The sequence below is a fragment of the Antechinus flavipes genome, chromosome 5 (genome assembly GCF_016432865.1).
Source record: "Antechinus flavipes isolate AdamAnt ecotype Samford, QLD, Australia chromosome 5, AdamAnt_v2, whole genome shotgun sequence".
Taxonomy (NCBI): Eukaryota; Metazoa; Chordata; class Mammalia; order Dasyuromorphia; family Dasyuridae; genus Antechinus; species Antechinus flavipes.
Genome location: NC_067402.1, coordinates 195,779,701 through 195,796,221, shown reverse-complemented (window position 1 = coordinate 195,796,221; position 16,521 = coordinate 195,779,701). Strand labels below are relative to the sequence as shown.

The 16,521-nt window shown below is 42.2% G+C and overlaps 1 protein-coding gene across 4 annotated transcripts; it reads left to right on the top strand.

Annotated features, from left to right (window-relative positions):
* Positions 1-236: 236 nt before the first annotated feature.
* WASHC1 (WASH complex subunit 1) lies at positions 237-16,473 on the top strand. 4 transcript variants are annotated; one of them, XM_051963511.1, is made up of 12 exons: positions 237-529; positions 1,261-1,420; positions 1,575-1,728; positions 12,159-12,270; positions 12,499-12,645; positions 12,938-13,074; positions 13,285-13,417; positions 13,686-13,887; positions 13,977-14,141; positions 14,516-14,662; positions 16,024-16,092; positions 16,196-16,473. In XM_051963511.1, exons 3-12 carry the CDS (start codon positions 1,580-1,582, stop codon positions 16,333-16,335), a joined length of 1,401 nt encoding a protein of 466 aa, XP_051819471.1. In that variant the 5' UTR covers positions 237-529; positions 1,261-1,420; positions 1,575-1,579; the 3' UTR covers positions 16,336-16,473. The 4 variants fall into 4 exon arrangements, with proteins under 4 accessions (XP_051819471.1, XP_051819472.1, XP_051819473.1 ...); XM_051963513.1 differs by lacking the exon at positions 237-529 and adding an exon at positions 768-863; XM_051963512.1 differs by lacking the exon at positions 1,261-1,420.
* The last annotated feature ends 48 nt before the right edge of the window (positions 16,474-16,521 follow it).

Genomic DNA, 16,521 nt, shown 5'->3' with positions numbered 1-16,521 from the left:
CCAGGGCCACAGAGATTCGAGAGACCCCGGGGGCTCGCAGAGAGGGAAGCTCCCACATTTCCCCTTGGACTAAATGGAGGGCGCTAGGACCCGGCGGCCGGGGGAGGGGGAGGGAAGCGGAAACGAGGGACGTCAGACTCCCGCCAGACTGCTGCACCAGGCCCGGGGCGTCCAAATCCAGAGGAGCGGCCGCGGTGCCTGGGCCAATCTGGGGGGGTGAGCCAGAATCTTGGGGGCGGGAAGGGGATTCCTTTGTGGAGAGACGGGCACGCGAGGGACCAGAGGACACAGTGACTCTTTCCATCCCCCAGAGACCCGAGCCTGGCCAGGGCAGCCCAGGACCAGAACTTGAGGAAGAAAGGAGTTAGCCCGTCACTCCCGGAAGCCTGCCCCGTCTGCCTTCCAGGCTTTCACGTGACTGTGCAGACTCCTCCCTCACCCGTCGGGGAATGTTCCCCGTGATCCTGCTAGGCCTGCAACTACGGTGTCCTCAGACGGCCAACCCCATCTCTCCTTTGGAACTCGCAGGGTAGGAGTGCCCCTACTGGTCCAGCTCTTAGTGACGTAATGTGCTGTGGGGGGACCCCCTCCTTTTGTCAGCCCGAACATCCTTCCCCTTGTGGCTGGAGCTTGGAGCCCCCAGAGAGGCGGGGCCGGGCGGGGCGGGGCAGGAGGGAGAACGAGACGGGGGCTCTCGGAGCGACGCGCGCCTTCTCCTAAGAGTGGCGGAGGCTTCCGAGTCCGCAGGCCCTGCTCGCAGGACGAGACCCCCAAGGGTGCCCAGGCAGCCTCTTCTAAACACACAGAGGGGCTGTGGTGGAAGGAGGAAAGCATGAACATCGCGGCCTCCTCCAACCCGCAGAGTGGGGGAAATGGGCATGGTCCCCTTGCCCTCGCCGATGCCCCATCCCCCCGCGATTCCTAGATCAGAGGCTGGGAAGCTGGTGCTGATGAATGTCCTCCTTGCCACTTTCAGTGCTAGGATCGTGATTAGTCCTATTTATAGGGGCCCTCGCCTTAATATTCTGCTTGGCGCTTCTCTTGCCAATCAAATCAGTACCGTCTTCAGCGTGATTGTGCTCCAGTGGCACCGGGGAGCCGAGTTAATTAAACCAAATATAAATAGACTGCCGTTGCCTCGAAATTTACTGGAGTGTTGCTCCCTTTCCACCTCTTCTCGCCCTCCCCTTGTCCCCTCTCCCCTCCCCCGCCCCCATCACCTCCAGGCCTGACACACTCACCCTGCTTTCCTGTCTGCAGGCCTGCATCCCCTGAGCCAATCTGAGCCGCCCCCCGCACCAGGCTTTGGTTTCCCCGGCCAAGCCAGAGAGGGAATGCAAAAGGTGGACTTGGAGTAGCTCGGCTGGGCACCCCCCTCCTACTTCGCCCCCAGTCTCACGTTCTTAGCAGCATCTCTAAGGTGGGAAGTGTTCTCTGGCCCCCTGGACGCCTGGACTCCCTGGTTGTGGGGGTACTGAGAGCAACACTAGATTTTCCCCAGCTTGCCTTGCTCCCCCGGGTGTAAGGAACTTCAGAGGGTTTGGAGCAGATCTAACTTTCCCCCTCTCCCACAGGCACCATGACCACCATGGCTCAGTCCCATTACCTGGAGGGCCAGGCCTATTCTGTGCCCCTGATCCAGCCAGATCTTCGAAGAGAAGAGGCAATTCAGCAAGTGGCAGATGCCTTACAGTACCTCCAGAAGGTATCTGGTGACATCTTCAGCAGGTAGGCATGGCCCAGGGTATCGGGAACACAGACAGCTACATCAACTATATGCAGAGTAAATTAATTTCCCAGAGAAGGAGGGGAGGCCATTAGCACTTGGGATGGCATTAAGGGGTCCAAGTAAATGCTCTGCGCACCATCTGTGGGGGAAAAGGAGCCTGGAGGTTGAGGGGAGATCAGAATAAGCCGAGAGCAGAAGGTGATACTTGGCCTGACCTTGGAGCAAGGGAGGCATTCTGTTAGACAAAGGTGAGGAAAGAGCATAGAATAAAGGCATAGAGACAGAAGGAGGAGTAGTCTGCATGGAGAGCTACTGGCATAGGCCAGTTCAGCAAGACCCTAGTGTATGTGAATAAGAGTCATGTGCCGGAAAGCAAGCTTGGGTCAGGGTATAAAAGGCTTTAAATGCCAAACAGGAGTTTGTATTTGATCCTGGAGGCAGGAGGGAGCCACAGAGCTTCTTGAGCAGGGGATAATACGGTCATTTTGGCAGCTGTGCAGAGGTTAGATTGGAAAGGGGATAGCTTTAAGTCAGGAAAAGCAATAGGAGACTGTTGTAGAAGTACAGGTAAGAGACAATGGGGACCTGACCAGGATGGTAGCTGTGTATTTGGGGATGAGGGGAGATATATATACGTGGATACACACACACACACATACACATCTGTCATATATATATATATATATATATGACAGACAAGACTACTGTCTGCCCATGGTGACAGACAAGACTACTGTCTGCCCATGGTTCCTTTATCTTATGCTTATGAAATTGAGTTGTTGTGGGTTTTTTGGTTTAACCCAAGTGTAAGGCTTTTTTTTTTATCCTTGTTAAATTTCATATGATTAGATTAAGCTCAATATTCTAACCTGTCAAGTTCCCTTTCAATTCTGACTTTGACCTTCAGCAAGTTAGCTATCTCTCCCAGCCTTGTGTCATGAAAATTTGATAAGCGTGCCATCTGTGCCTTTCTTTGTCATTGATAAAAATGTCCAACAGCACAGGGACAAGCATTGATCCCCGGGGCACGTCACTGAAGATAAACTACCAAGCTGATGCCAACCATTGTCATTCAACCAGTTCTATGTAATTATATTGTCATCTAGTCCATGTCCTCATCTTTTCCATCTTTTCCATAAGAATAACGTGAGATACTTATAGCAAATGCTTTGCTGAAATCTGGGCAAATCATATCTACAATATTCCTTGAACCATTAGTGTAATTTCTCTGTCAGGAAGGAAAATAAAGTCGTTCTGTTTACTGTCCATCTTCAATAATCAATTCTAAACTTTTTTCAGAAATTGGAATCACATTCATAGTCCTGCACTTTGCACTCTGTTGCCTTTCCTGAAAATGAGGACATTTTTCCTTTTTCAGTCAGTCAAGCAGCAAACATTTATTAAGCACCTTTTCTGTTGGGCACTGAGGATACAAAGACTAAAATCAAATTTGTATCGTCAGGGGAGACACTGATCTAAGTCCCAGCTTCTTAAACTGTGGTTTGCTATACCATATGGGGTCTTCTAACTAAGTGTGGGGGTCACAGAATTATGATTTATTATCAGTAAATGTTTGATTTGTGTGCTTCTTTTATATACTTTAATACCCAGGACCACATAAAAATTTCTCTGGCAAAAAGGGTTTGAGAGTGGAAAAAGTTTAGGAAGTCCTGAAAGGGCATCTTCAAGTCAGTCTAATGAGGGAACTTAGGCTTCGGCACAATAATTTGTCCAAAGTAACCCATGTAATAAACCCAAGAAAGAACAGTTGAACCTTGATCCTCTAACTCTAGATCAGTGCTCTCCTCTGTACCATAAATATATTCAAAATAAAGAAATACAAAGTAATTTTGAGGAGGAAAGGCTATGGAGATTAGAAAAAGCCTTATGGAGAAACACATACTTACATTGCTCTTTGAAAGAAACTGGAGATTTTAATGTATTCCAGATGAAAAGAACAGAAAAGCAAAAGCATAGAGATGGGAAATAGTATTATATGTGAGGAATAGTAAGGAGGCCATTTTGGCTGCAAAAATAGATTGGAGCCAGGTTTTGAGGGGCTTTAAATTTCAAATAAACTTCTCTCTTATCACTGTTATCCTAGTCACCCTTGGCCTTCTTTGATCCTCCTCTTTCCCCTAATACAGCTTTTATTAAAAATCACCCTTTCTGTTTTCCATTTCCTTCCTTGACAGCTTCAACTCATTCTAAGCTGATGTCCTGATGGTCCTTTTCTTACAGTACTATTATACTTTTTAATATTCATCTTCTCCTCCCAACTGCTCTACTCCCAGGCTAAATTGCAGCATATAGGAAAGGGAGTAATATACAGTGAGCCTAAAAAGATAGGGCCAAGTCAAGGCTAAACATAGGAGTTTATATTTTGTCCAGGAGGCAATAGTCCTTTCATTTCTTATACACATTTTATAGTTGGCAAGATTTCTGTGCATCTATATCTATTCTCTTTTGACAACTTCCACTTTCCCTTCTTCTTGGAATTATTTCCTTTTGTGTCTTAAGAATTTCATTCTTGAAAGTTATCCCTTGTTAGATGACTTCCCTTGTAGAATTCTTATTTCCTCTGAACTTTGACATTTTCTTTTTCAAAATCAAGAAGGTTTGTCAGCCTATAGCTAGGTTTCCTTTTCTCTGTCACAAATTGTAGATCATGTCCTCCCAAGGTTCCCATTGTTTTTACCCCTACGACCAGTTTCCCTTTCTTAGGGTCTCATAGTATTATGCTACTTTTTTATATTCATTTTCTATTTTCTGCCCTTGGGTTAATCAACAAGCCAGGCATTGTGGTAGCTCATGGCATAGTAGTGGGGTTTTTTGTTTTTATTTTTATTTTTAATAAAACATTGCTTTATGAATTATGTTGGGAGAGACAAATCAGAGTAAAAGGGGAAAACCATGGAAGAGATAAAAAAAATAAAAAAAGGAAGTGAACATAGCATGTGTTGATTTAGATTCAGTCTCCATAGTTCTTTTTCTGAATGCAGATGGCATTTTCTTTCCAAAGTCTATTGGGATTGCCTTGGATCACTGACCGTTTCTCATAGTTGATCATCTCACGTTCTTGCTGTTATTGTGTACAATATATTCCTGGTCCTGCTTGTTTCGCTCAGCATCAATTCATATAAATCTTTTCAGGCCTTTCTAAAATCAGCTTATTCATCATTTTTTATAGCACAACAATATTCTTTTACCTTCATATTTTACAATGTATTCAGCCATTCTTCAGTTGACAGGCATCTACTTATTTTCCTCTTTGCTATCACAAAAAGAGCTGCTACAAACATTTTTGCACATGTGAATCCTTTTCTCTCCTTTATGATTTCCTTGGGATACAGATCCAGTAATGACACTGTTAGGTCAAAGGATATGCACAACTTTATAGCCCTTTGGGCAGAGTTCCAAATTGCTCCCCAGAATGGTTGAATCATTTCTCAACTTCATTAAAAATGTATTAGTTTTCCAGTTTTCCCACATCCCTTCCAACATTTTTCATCTTTTTTCTGTCATCTTAGCCAATCTGAGAGGTGTGAGGGGGTACCTAAGAGTTGTTTTAATTTGTATTTCTCTAATTAAGTGATTTAGAGCATTTTTTTCATATGACCATAAAAGGCTTTAATTTCATCATCTGAAAATTGTCTGTTCATACCCTTTGACCATTTATCAATTGGGGAATGACTTATATTGTTATAAATTTGACATTGTTCTTTATATATTTTAGAAATGAATCCTTTATCAGAAATGCTGGCTGTAAAGATTTTTTCCCAGCTTTGTACTTCCCTTTCAATCTTGTTTAAGTTTTGTTTGTAGAAAGACTTTTTAATCAAAATTGTTTATTTTGCCTTTCATAATGTTCTCTAGTTCTTCTTTGGTCATAAATTCCTCCCTTCTCCAAAGATCTGATAGGTAAATTATTCCTTGTTCACCTAATTTGTTTATGGCATTATCCGTTATGCCCAAATCATATATCCATTTTGACCTTATTTTGGTATGTGGTATGAACTATAGGCTTATGCCAAGTTTCTGACGTATTATTTTCCAGTTTTCCCATCAATTTTGTGAGTTCTTATCCCAGAAGCTGTAGTTTGTGAGTTTATCAAATACTAGATTACTATAATCCTTGACTATTGTGTTGTGTGTATCTATTCTACTGATCTACCACTCTATTTCTTAGCCAGTACCAAATGGTTTTAATGACTGCTGCTTTATAATAGTTTTAGGTTTGGTACTGCTAAGCCATCTTCCTTTGTATTTTTTTTTCATTAATTCCCTGATGTTCTTGACCTTTTGATCTTCCAGATGAATTTTGTTATTTTTTTCCTAGTTCAATAAAGTAATGTTTTGGCAATTAGATTGTTATGGTACTGAACAAGGACCAATTTAGACAGAATTGTCATTTTTATTACATTAGCTCAGCCAAAAGAAACTGCAAACTGAGTGGATGCCCATCAATTGGAGAATGGCTGAATAAATTGTGGTATGTAAATGTTATGGAATATTATTGTTCTGTAAGAAAAAACCAACAGAATGACTTCAGAGAGGCCTGGAGAGACTTACATGAACTGATGCTAAGTAAAGGAAGCAGAACCAGAAGATCATTATACATGGCAACAACAAGACTGTATGATGATCAGTTCTGATGGATGTGGCCCTTTTCAACAGTGAGGTGATTCAAACCAGTTCCAATTGGCCAGTAATGAAGAGAGCCATCTACACCCAGAGAGAGGCCTGTGGGAACTAAGTATAGTTCACAACATAGCATTTTCACTTTTTTCTTTGTTGCTTATTCGCATTTTATTTTGCTGCCTTTTTTTTTTTTTTTTTTACTGGTTTGATTTGATTTCCCTTATGCAGCACAATAATTGTATAAATTGTGTACATATATTGGATTTAACATATATTTCTACTATGTTTAACATACATTGATCTACTTGCCATCTAGGAGAGGAAATGGGTAAAGGGAAGGAAAACTGGAACATAGGTTTTGTAATAGCTAATGTTAAAAGAATTGTCCACGCATGTGTGTTGAAAAATAAAAAGCTTTAATAAAAAAAAATTTTAAAACATTAGCTTGGCCAACCGATGAGCAATTAATATTTTTTCAGTTGTTTAGATCCGACTTTATTTGTGAGAAGTGTTTTATAATTGTGTTCATATAGTTCTTGGGTTTGTCTCGGCAGGTTGACTCCCAAGTACTTTATTTTGCTTACAGTTATTTTAAATGGAATTTCTCTTTCTTTTGCTGATGGGTTTTGTCAGTAATAGAAATGCTGATAATTTGTGTGGGTTTATTTTATATCCTGCAATTTTGCTAAAGCTGTTGTTTCAAGTAGGTTTTTAGATGATTTTCTAGGATTCTCTAAGTATATTATCATATCTGCAAAGAATGATACATTCCTCATTGCTTATTCTAATTCTTTTAGTTTCTTTTTCTTATTGCTAAAACCATCATTTCTATTACAATGTTGAATAACTGGTGATAATGGGCATCCTTGTTTCACCTATGGCATAGTAGCATTAGTAAGATTCAGATTTAGATTAGAATTTCCTCTTATTGGTTCCTTTACCATTAGAAGGATGAAATTGTCATTCTTACCTCGACTGAAGCAAATCAAGAACTTGTTGCTATGCTTTTGGCAAAGAGAGTAGATGTTTGGATGATTGGATTTCCCTTTGTTGTTCTGTTGGTTCTGTCCAAAACTTAACAAGACTGCTGGAGTGGTAAGACCATTGGAATGCCTTGCCATTTCTCAGTGTGTCCCCATTTTACTGATAAGGAACTGAGGGATTAAGTGATTTGCTCAGTCAGGTCTTTTGAACTTCAAGCCCTTTGCCTCTATTTCTCTGTGCTGAATGTGTGATTCAGTTTCTCTATTGTATCATTTATCTCAACTTGTCATACAGTTGATCTTTGATATGCTGAGGTATACTTTTATGAAAAAACTTCTTCTGATTCTCCCTCCGCTGTTTTTTATCCAGTAATTTTTGACATGCTTTCTTCCCTCTACTCTTGGATTTCCTCACTTGAGAATATTTCAGTTACATTGCTATTCCATCCCTCAAAAGGCATATCCATCCAGAATCATTCTATCATATCAGGTCTCAGTGATAAGGTCAAATTTGCCACTTTTGAATTAATAATGCTTCTTTCTTGGATTTTTGTCTCCTAAAAGTTTCTGGAGCTGCTATGCATCCTTTATTGCAGATTATTCTTTATAATATCTAACTTGGTGTATATAAAAATTTAGTTAGATTTTCAAGTCATCAAGCAACAGAAAATTTTACCTTCCTTTATTAGATATACTCTATTTTGACCAGGAGTCTGTCATATTTTAAACTCTGGTCCTGCATATCATCCTCACATTGTTTTTTAATCTTCAGTCTCTTCCTGTTTTCTGGTTCCTTGCCTACAAGCACACCTGCACCCCCATCCTTAAAAATTCTGATGAGATCCTACCGCCCCTGGTAGTTTTCCTTCCCTTCACAACTTCTTGAAAAAGCCATCCATCCTCAGAGACTTCACTTTCTCACTCTCTCCCAAACCTATGAAGGGATTAAAGTGAAGAGAACAATAGCCTTGCTGTCATGGAACTTTCAGTTTTGGGAATGGACATAGATATTAAAAGATTAGGGGAAAAAAATCTGTCAAATGTGGCCATGAGTTAATGTTTGTCATCTTCTAAAGAAGACATTTGGATTTTTGCTAGCATCTTTAGTTTTGTTTGGGTTTGCTTTTTTTTTTTTTTTTTTTTTTTAAACTCTGTGTCCAGTCCAGTACATCAACAATCATTTTTTAAGCATTTGGGCACTTTTTGAAGACAAAAATGAAACAATTCCTGCCCTCAAAGAGCAGACTCAAAACACCAGATCCTTCTCTGTCAAGAACTGACATATTCTGCAGTCAGGTCAACTCAATATTTATTGAGTATTTGCTATGTGTCCAGCACTTTGGTAGGTATTATCAGGTATATATCAAAGTGTAAGATACTTTCTTTTCAATTTAGTTAGGAAGATAAGACACATAAATGAAGACTAGTAATGAAAAGATCTTTATTCCTAGCTCTACAAGTTACTTTAACCTTTCATTTTCCTCATATGTAAAAATTAAGGGGTTAGCAATTAATGATTTCTAAGATCCTTTTTAGCTTTAAATCTATAATCCTGAGATCATCAGGGAGTGGGCAAAATATCACATCTATTTTCAGAAAAGATAACATGGATCTGGATGTCCATGTTTTTTGAGTTGGAGAATTTTCCCTTTGATCTGATAATGTCTTCCCTAGATTCCCTTATTATATTAACATATAAACTCCCCAATTTCTAGCCCCAAGTTCCTAGGACTTGGTGGTTATGAGGACAAAGACAGATGCAAAGGAAGGAGAGAATTTTTGAACCAAATGAATTTTCTTAAACCTATTTTATTTTTTTTTATTTTTTTAAAAATTTTTATTTAATAATTACTTTATATTGACAGAATCCATGCCAGGGTAATTTTTTTTTTTTTTTTACAACATTATCCTTTGCACTCGTTTTGGTTCCAATTTTTTTCCCCTCCCTCCCTCCACCCCCTCCTCTAGATGGCAAGCAGTTCTTTATATGTTGGATATGTTGCAGTATATCCTAGATACAATATATGTTTGCAGAACCGAACAGTTCTCTTGTTGCATAGGGAGAATTGGATTCAGAAGGTATAAATAACCGGGAAGAAAAACAAAAATGCAGATAGTTCACATTCGTTTCCCAGTGTTCTTTCTTTGGGTGTAGCTGCTTTTGTCCGTCATTTATCAATTGAAACTCAGGTCTCTTTGTCAAAGAAATCCACTTCCATCAAAATATGTCCTCATACAATATCGTTGTCGAAGTGTATAATGATCTCCTGGTTCTGCTCATTTCACTCAGCATCAGTTCATGTAAGTCTCTCCAAGCCTCTCTGTATTCATCCTGCTGGTCATGTCTTACAGAACAATAATATTCCATAGCATTCATATACCACAATTTACCGAGCCATTCTCCAATTGATGGGCATCCATTCATTTTCCAGTTTCTAGCCACTACAAACAGGGCTGCTACAAACATTTTGGCACATACAGGTCCCTTTCCCTTCTTTAGTATTTCTTTGGGATATAAGCCCAATAGAAACACTACTGGATCAAAGGGTATGCACAATTTGATAATTTTTTGGGCATAATTCCAGATTGCTCTCCAGAATGGTCTTAAACCTATTTTAACATTTTCCTTTTTTCCACCTCTGACAACAGATTTTCCCTTCTCTGGTTTAGGTAGGAACTCTTTGCTCTGCCCTCATTCCAACCAGGTGAATTGGAGCCTAGAAAATGTGACAGCAGAGATTTTCAGAGAGACTCTGAAGGAATTACAACTCTCGCCACAGACTTCTGCCTTTTCTAATCTTTTCTCTGTTCTGCCTCCAATAGCTTCCTCTTTTCTTCTAGCTCTTTCTTTTTTAACAACCACCCCCTCCCACTTTCACTTAAGAGAAATTAGGCCTAACCCTATGGTTCCAGTGTATCCGTCTTGTAGGACTTATATGTCAAGGGACGTATGTATTGGGGCTTAGGGAAGGGCAATTTCTCTGGTTTACAGCATGGATACAACTGACTTATATACTTATTCCTTTTCTCACGCCTACTTAATAACTTTGAGAGGGAAAAGCTACCTTCTCTAGGCAAAGTGGGGGACATGCAAGAAGGAGGTAGAGATGGCATTAATAGCTTTCCTTTATTTTCTTCTTGCCTCCCCCCTTTCTTCTGCCCCATCTTTTTCTGCCTCTCTCAAATGATTGGCACCTGGGAGCGCCAGGTTACAGAATACTCAATCAGCTACTTGCATAATTAGCAGATTGTTCTTAATTATCCCAAGAGCTCAGGAGGGAAAGGTGACGAGAGCTTAGGTTCAAGTTTTTCTTTGCCTGGGGATGGGAAAGAACAAAATGGGAAAAGTGGAAGGAAGAAAAGCCAGTGATTTTTAAAGGTCAAGGACCTTTTGGGAAGTGCCAGAATAGGAATTGGCTTTGGTGACTTAGATGCTGAGGAGTTGGCAGAGTTCATCCCGGGACATCTTTAATGTGGAAGAGATCAGACCCAGAAGGATACAGGGCATAGGTTTGGGGGTCTGGGAGGGAGGCGAGGACCTTCTTTGGATTGAGTGGTACTGGGCAAGGTCATTTCTGTTGTTAACAATACTTGTGTTTTGACTCTCATTCCTGCCTTGACATATGAGGTCTGACTATAATGAGAAAGTTTTCAATAAATAGCTTAAAATAGGATATTAGAGTTAAAAGGGATTTTAGAAATAATTTAATATCCCCTTTCTACCTAATACATGAAATCCTTTCTAAATGGGAATATGGTGAAAGAAAGCTAATTAGGAGACAGACTCTGGGTCTAGTCCTTATGAACTGTTTAAGGTCGAGTCACTTAATCTATTTGAGCCTCAAATTTCCTCATCCATAAAATCACATGCCAAAATAAAATTAAAGTAACAGCTGTATAAACAAAAAGTTGACTAATTAAAAGCTATTCAATTTAATTCTTCAAACATTTAGTAAAAGCCTGGGATATGCAAGGCATGGTGGTACAAAGACAGAAATTAAACAGCCCTTACCTTTAAACAAGCCTGTGGTCTACTGCATTTGAATAAAATTTCATAAAAATACTATTTCAAATTGTACTGTCTCAAACCTCCCAAAAGTCTTATTCTCCTATAACATGGTGGTATTATAGAGAGCAAATGTTCTCAAAGGCAGCTTCCCCTGTTTGCTCCTGATACTGTATTTTAAGACCATACCAAAAAAGATTACGTACCCTTGGTGACATAATTTTGAAGCCTTAGGCAGGATCTAGAGAAGACTGTCACACTCAGAAAAAAATCCTAGACTTTTAAAATTCCCCCTCCTTCAAATGAAAACTAAGAAAAAAAATCAGTAACTTACCCTAATACATAACTTCTTGACTTTCTCTACAAAATAGTTATGACAATAATGCACATACATATCAAGGAATCCTTGATGAACCAGAGGGAGGTAGGCATTTAACAAGTATGTTTGAACTTCTCTTGAATTGGTGTAAGGAGGCTGAAGCCCTTAGGGTCATTTCAAGCTTTCTGGATACTAAATAGTGTGAAAACCTTGTGACCCCCGCCTTAGTTATGATTTTGCCTGCTGTAGGGAAGGTTCCGGTGTTTCTGAATGTCTGTTCTGTAGGGCTAGAGTTATGTCAGTCTATTGAAGTCCTTTTGTACAATCCCTACTGGATGGGAGTTCTCCATATAGACAGATCCTTCAGAGTTGTCTTTTCAGAGAATGCGCTCCTTCACATGGGACACTGGGGCATAAGAGAGTTGGGACACAGAACCTTTGGAGTGGCCCCTCACTCATGAGTGTTGGTCTTCCTGGTAGGATTTCCCAACGAGTAGAAATGAGTCGCAGCCAGCTGCAAGTCATTGGAGAGAGAGTCTCTCTGGCTCAGGCCAAGATCGAGAAAATCAAAGGCAGCAAGAAGGCAATTAAGGTAAAAGGCACTACCATCTTTTTCCTCTTCGCTCCCCAAATGTCAATACAGAGATCCCGACTTTTTTGGGGCAAGCTCAGGGCCTCCAAGCTTGGCCCAGGGCATGGTATTTCATAACCACCCTAGCTCTTCCTTCCAAGGTGTTCCTTACCAATTTTTTTCACCAGGGGGTCTTCCATCAAAGGAAAAGAGTGCCTTTCATCCCTGAAAGTTCCTGTCTCCCCACAGGTGTTCTCTAGTGCCAAGTATCCAGCCCCAGATAGACTGCAGGAGTACAACTCCATCTTTGAAGGAGCTGAAGATCCTGGGTCTCAGAGGCGCATCCGACATAAGATCCAGAGCAAACACCGACCCCTAGATGAAAGGGCCCTGCAGGTCTCAGCTCCCGGGGGGAGAGGGCCTGTGGGGATGAGAATAGGGTAATGAGGGGCTAGCCAGGCTGAGTGGGAAGGATACAGGCAACTGAACAGCTACTGCGGCTCCATTTTCTCATCTATAATCTAAGGGAAATACTGATTTGTATAGAGTTATTAAATTAAAATGCTATAGAAACATGGTGCTAAATGAGTTCAAGTGACAGGCTGTCACCATATACTCTCCTGGTCCATGAGAGTGGGCCAGGCTTGCTTGTGGCTTGCTTGCTTCTCATGACCCCCTTGATCCTCAGGAAAAGCTGAAGTACTTCCCTGTGTGTGTGAGCACCAGACCCCAGCCTGAGGATGAGGCCGAAGAGGGACTTGGTGGCCTTCCCAGCAACATCAACTCCCTCAGCTCCTTGCTGCTCTTCAACACCACGGAGAACCTGTATGACTGGCAGGAAGACAAAGGGGAAGGGCAGGACTGATGTCTGGAGGGAGGGGGGGATGATAAGGTTTTGTGGAGCCAGCAGAGCCTTGTTGATTCATACCTCCCTTTCCCAAAATTTAAACCTGACCCTACTAGAGGAAGCAAAGAGGGGAGATAACTATACCCTACACTCGGGTGATTGCCAACTGTTTACCCTCCGTTCTTCAGGTACAAAAAGTATGTCTTTCTGGACCCTCTGGCTGGGGCTGTGACAAAGACTCATGTGACATTAGGGACAGAGACTGAGAAATTGTTTGATGCCCCCTTATCCATCAGCAAAAGGGAGCAGCTGGAGCAGCAGGTAATGTCAGAGGTGGGGAAAGTACTGGAGGTGAAGCTTCAGAGCCCAAGTACTATCAGAGCATGTCTGGGAAGCAAGTGCTTTGTAAACTGTTAAGCACTATGAATACATTTACGCAACGTCATGCTTTCTTTTGGTGGGAAGAAGGGGTAACCACCTAGCCCATTCTGTTTGATCTCAGTTTGGAATAATCTGGCCCAGCCAGGTATGTCCACCAACCCAGCCTTCCCCCCAAATCAATTTCTCCACTTCCCACTTGCTCTTTTAGGTGGCAGAGAATTACTTTTACGTACCCGATCTGGGCCAAGTACCTGAGATCGATGTGCCATCTTACCTTCCTGACCTTCCTGGTATTGCTGATGACCTCATGTACAGTGCTGACCTAGGCCCTGGCATAGCACCTTCTGCCCCTGGCACCATTCCTGAGCTACCCACCTTCAACACAGAGCTTGCTGAGCCTTTTAAGCCAGGTATTCTGAAGAGGAGAAGGGGTTGTCATTCATACATTATTTCTCTGGCCCCCAACTGACATGGGTATATAACAGTATTTTATTTTCAGAACTAGATGGCGATACACCAGTAGCACCCCCACCGCCTCCACCCCCACCTCCGCCTCCTCCACCAGCCCCTGCAGTGTTGGTCAGCGCGCCTCCGCCCCCACCGCTGCCCCAGCTCACCCCTGCCCCAGCAGCCAGCGAGGACAGCAGCAACACGTGCCCTTCAGGTACCAGGGAGAGGCCTGCCAGGGCAAGCCTCTGGGTACTGTAGATACACACACATCCACTCTTCTGGCAAAGTGACCTCTTCTCAACAAAGGCACAAGAAGCTGTGTGATGTCATTGGGGGGAGGGGGCAGCATAGGTCCTAATCTTATTCCCGTATCTCTGAGCACTTATGGAATAGGAGTTTTCAGTAAATCCTTTTTTGATGTACCAGGAATCCATCTGTTTGAGAGCAGTTTTCCATGTCATTTACTAGACAGCAAAGGGAAGGGGGGAAGAGTTCCTTCACAGATTAGGCTAGAAGTCATTGCAAGCCAAAGCCCCTGCCTGCCTGCCTGGTCCATTCTGGAATTTGCCTTCTCTTCCCTTCCTTCAGTGCCCCCCAAGGAAGTAGTGGATCCTTCCGGAGGTCGGGCAAACCTGTTAGAGTCAATCCGCCAGGCTGGAGGTATCGGCAAGGCCAAGCTACGGAGCGTGAAGGAACGAAAGCTGGAGAAAAAGAAGCAGAAGGAACAGGAACAAGGTAGGGCCCACCCTGACTCCCACTGAGCTAGGCCACGGCTTCTTTCCTTTTAGAGTGCTGGGTCATCCCCTAAACCAGAATGGGTGAAGGTGCCCATTTGGCCATCATTGCTTTATGGACTCTTGCTGTTGGCCAGGGCTCGCCTTATGGAACCACTCTTAGCAGCCTTCTCCTACAGACCGGCTTCCTCCTAGTTTAGAAGGACTGAGGTGTAAGGAGGGAGGGAGAGGGAGAGAAAGGGAGGGGAGAGGGAGAGGGAGGGGAGAGAAAGAAGAGAGAGGGAGGAGAGAGAGAGAGAGAGAGAGAGAGAGTGTGAGAGAGTGTAAAAGGAGAATAGGGCAGATGGAGAAGTGTTGGAAACAGCATTTTTTGGAATGGTGAGCTCCTAAACAAGTTTGAGGGTATATTAGCATGGATGGTAATATCTCATAGGGCAAGAGTTTAGGAGGAGAGGAGTGAGCCAGATGCTGAACTTCTTGAGGAAAGAGGTGCCCTAGAGACAGGATGTAATTGCCACTGTTACCCAAACTGAATAGAAAATATCTATTCTTTGAATACAAAAGGAGAGGTTGAGATTGGGAATAATGCTGGAAGCAAGGAGTCTTCCAATTCCAGCAATTGGTTGGGGACTGAAGCTTTCACTGGAGAGGAAGGCCAAGGAGAAAAGATCATTAGTATAAAGCCAGCTCTTACTGAGGATTAAAGAAACATACAAAAAACAGTCTGCAATAAAGGGAAATTTGTTCAGGATGAGACAGAGATTCCAGCTTAGATTGGGGATGGCTTTATGACCTGTGATAAAGAGAGAAACAGGTGGTGGATAATGGTGTATTTGTAGTCCCCTCTCCCAAGTCGAGAGCAGTGTTCCTGACTGCATTTTGGGGTGATCTGGTCTCGGCATGCTCTTCTCTCATTTCAAAACTCAAACAAAAACCAAACAAAAAAAGCTTATTTCAGAATGCCATAAAAATCTATTTTCATTCATCAGATTTAATTAGAAGGGATCTCAGAGGCCATCAAGGATGCAAAGGAATCCCTTTCTACTCCAAAGTCCCTAATAGTCATCCAGCTTAGAGATATTCACTGAAGGAATACCCTCCCCCAAGGCAGCCCATTCTGCTCTAAAATGTTATAATAATTTTCCTTATATGAAGCTGTTCTTTTTGCCTCTCTTTTTACTTATTACAAATCACTTAGGTTACAATATTGTAATATTGTTTGTTGATGCTAACAATCTGAAGTTCAAAGAATCCTTTGGAAGATAAAAAAGTAATGCTAATCATGAAAAGTATTATCCTAAGAAATTTCCTATTTATCTCCTCCCCTTGCTCCCAGTCCTAACCATAATTTTTGTGTTACAGTGAGAGCCACAAGCCAAGGTGGTGACCTAATGTCAGATCTCTTCAACAAACTAGTCATGAGGCGCAAAGGTAAGCAATTGTGGTGAGGGCCTATCCTCATTCCTTTTGCTTCAAATTATTTGAAGCTGAGGCAGCCCAACCTTCCCTCACTTTGGTAATCTTTTCCTTTTAGGCATCTCAGGGAAAGGACCTGGGGCAAGCACTGGGGAAGGACCTGGAGGAGCCTTTGCCCGAATGTCAGACTCAATTCCACCCTTACCGATGCTACAGCAACCACCTGGAGAGGAAGATGAGGATGAATGGGATTCATAGGAGGCCCCTGCTTTCCTTGGAAGGCACATCTGAGCTCTTGCCCCAAATCAAATGAAACATGTATCCCCTTAAAGTTTAACTCTAATTTAGTTCTTATTAAAGATTCCTCAGCTCATCCTGGAGATGAAACATGTATCACCTCTGCTCTAAGGTTCTCTTTCCTTAACTTGCATGTTTCACTCTTCC

What these genes read in the sequence shown, in the direction of transcription:
- WASHC1 (XM_051963512.1), top strand. Translation starts at nt 1,580, where the DNA reads ATGACCACCATGGCTCAGTCCCATTACCTGGAGGGCCAGGCCTATTCT. An exon ending in TAGATGAAAGGGCCCTGCAG is followed by an intron (nt 12,646 to 12,937) that starts GTCTCAGCTCCC and finishes CTTGATCCTCAG; the next exon opens with GAAAAGCTGAAGTACTTCCC. An exon ending in TTCAACACCACGGAGAACCT is followed by an intron (nt 13,075 to 13,284) that starts GTATGACTGGCA and finishes TCCGTTCTTCAG; the next exon opens with GTACAAAAAGTATGTCTTTC.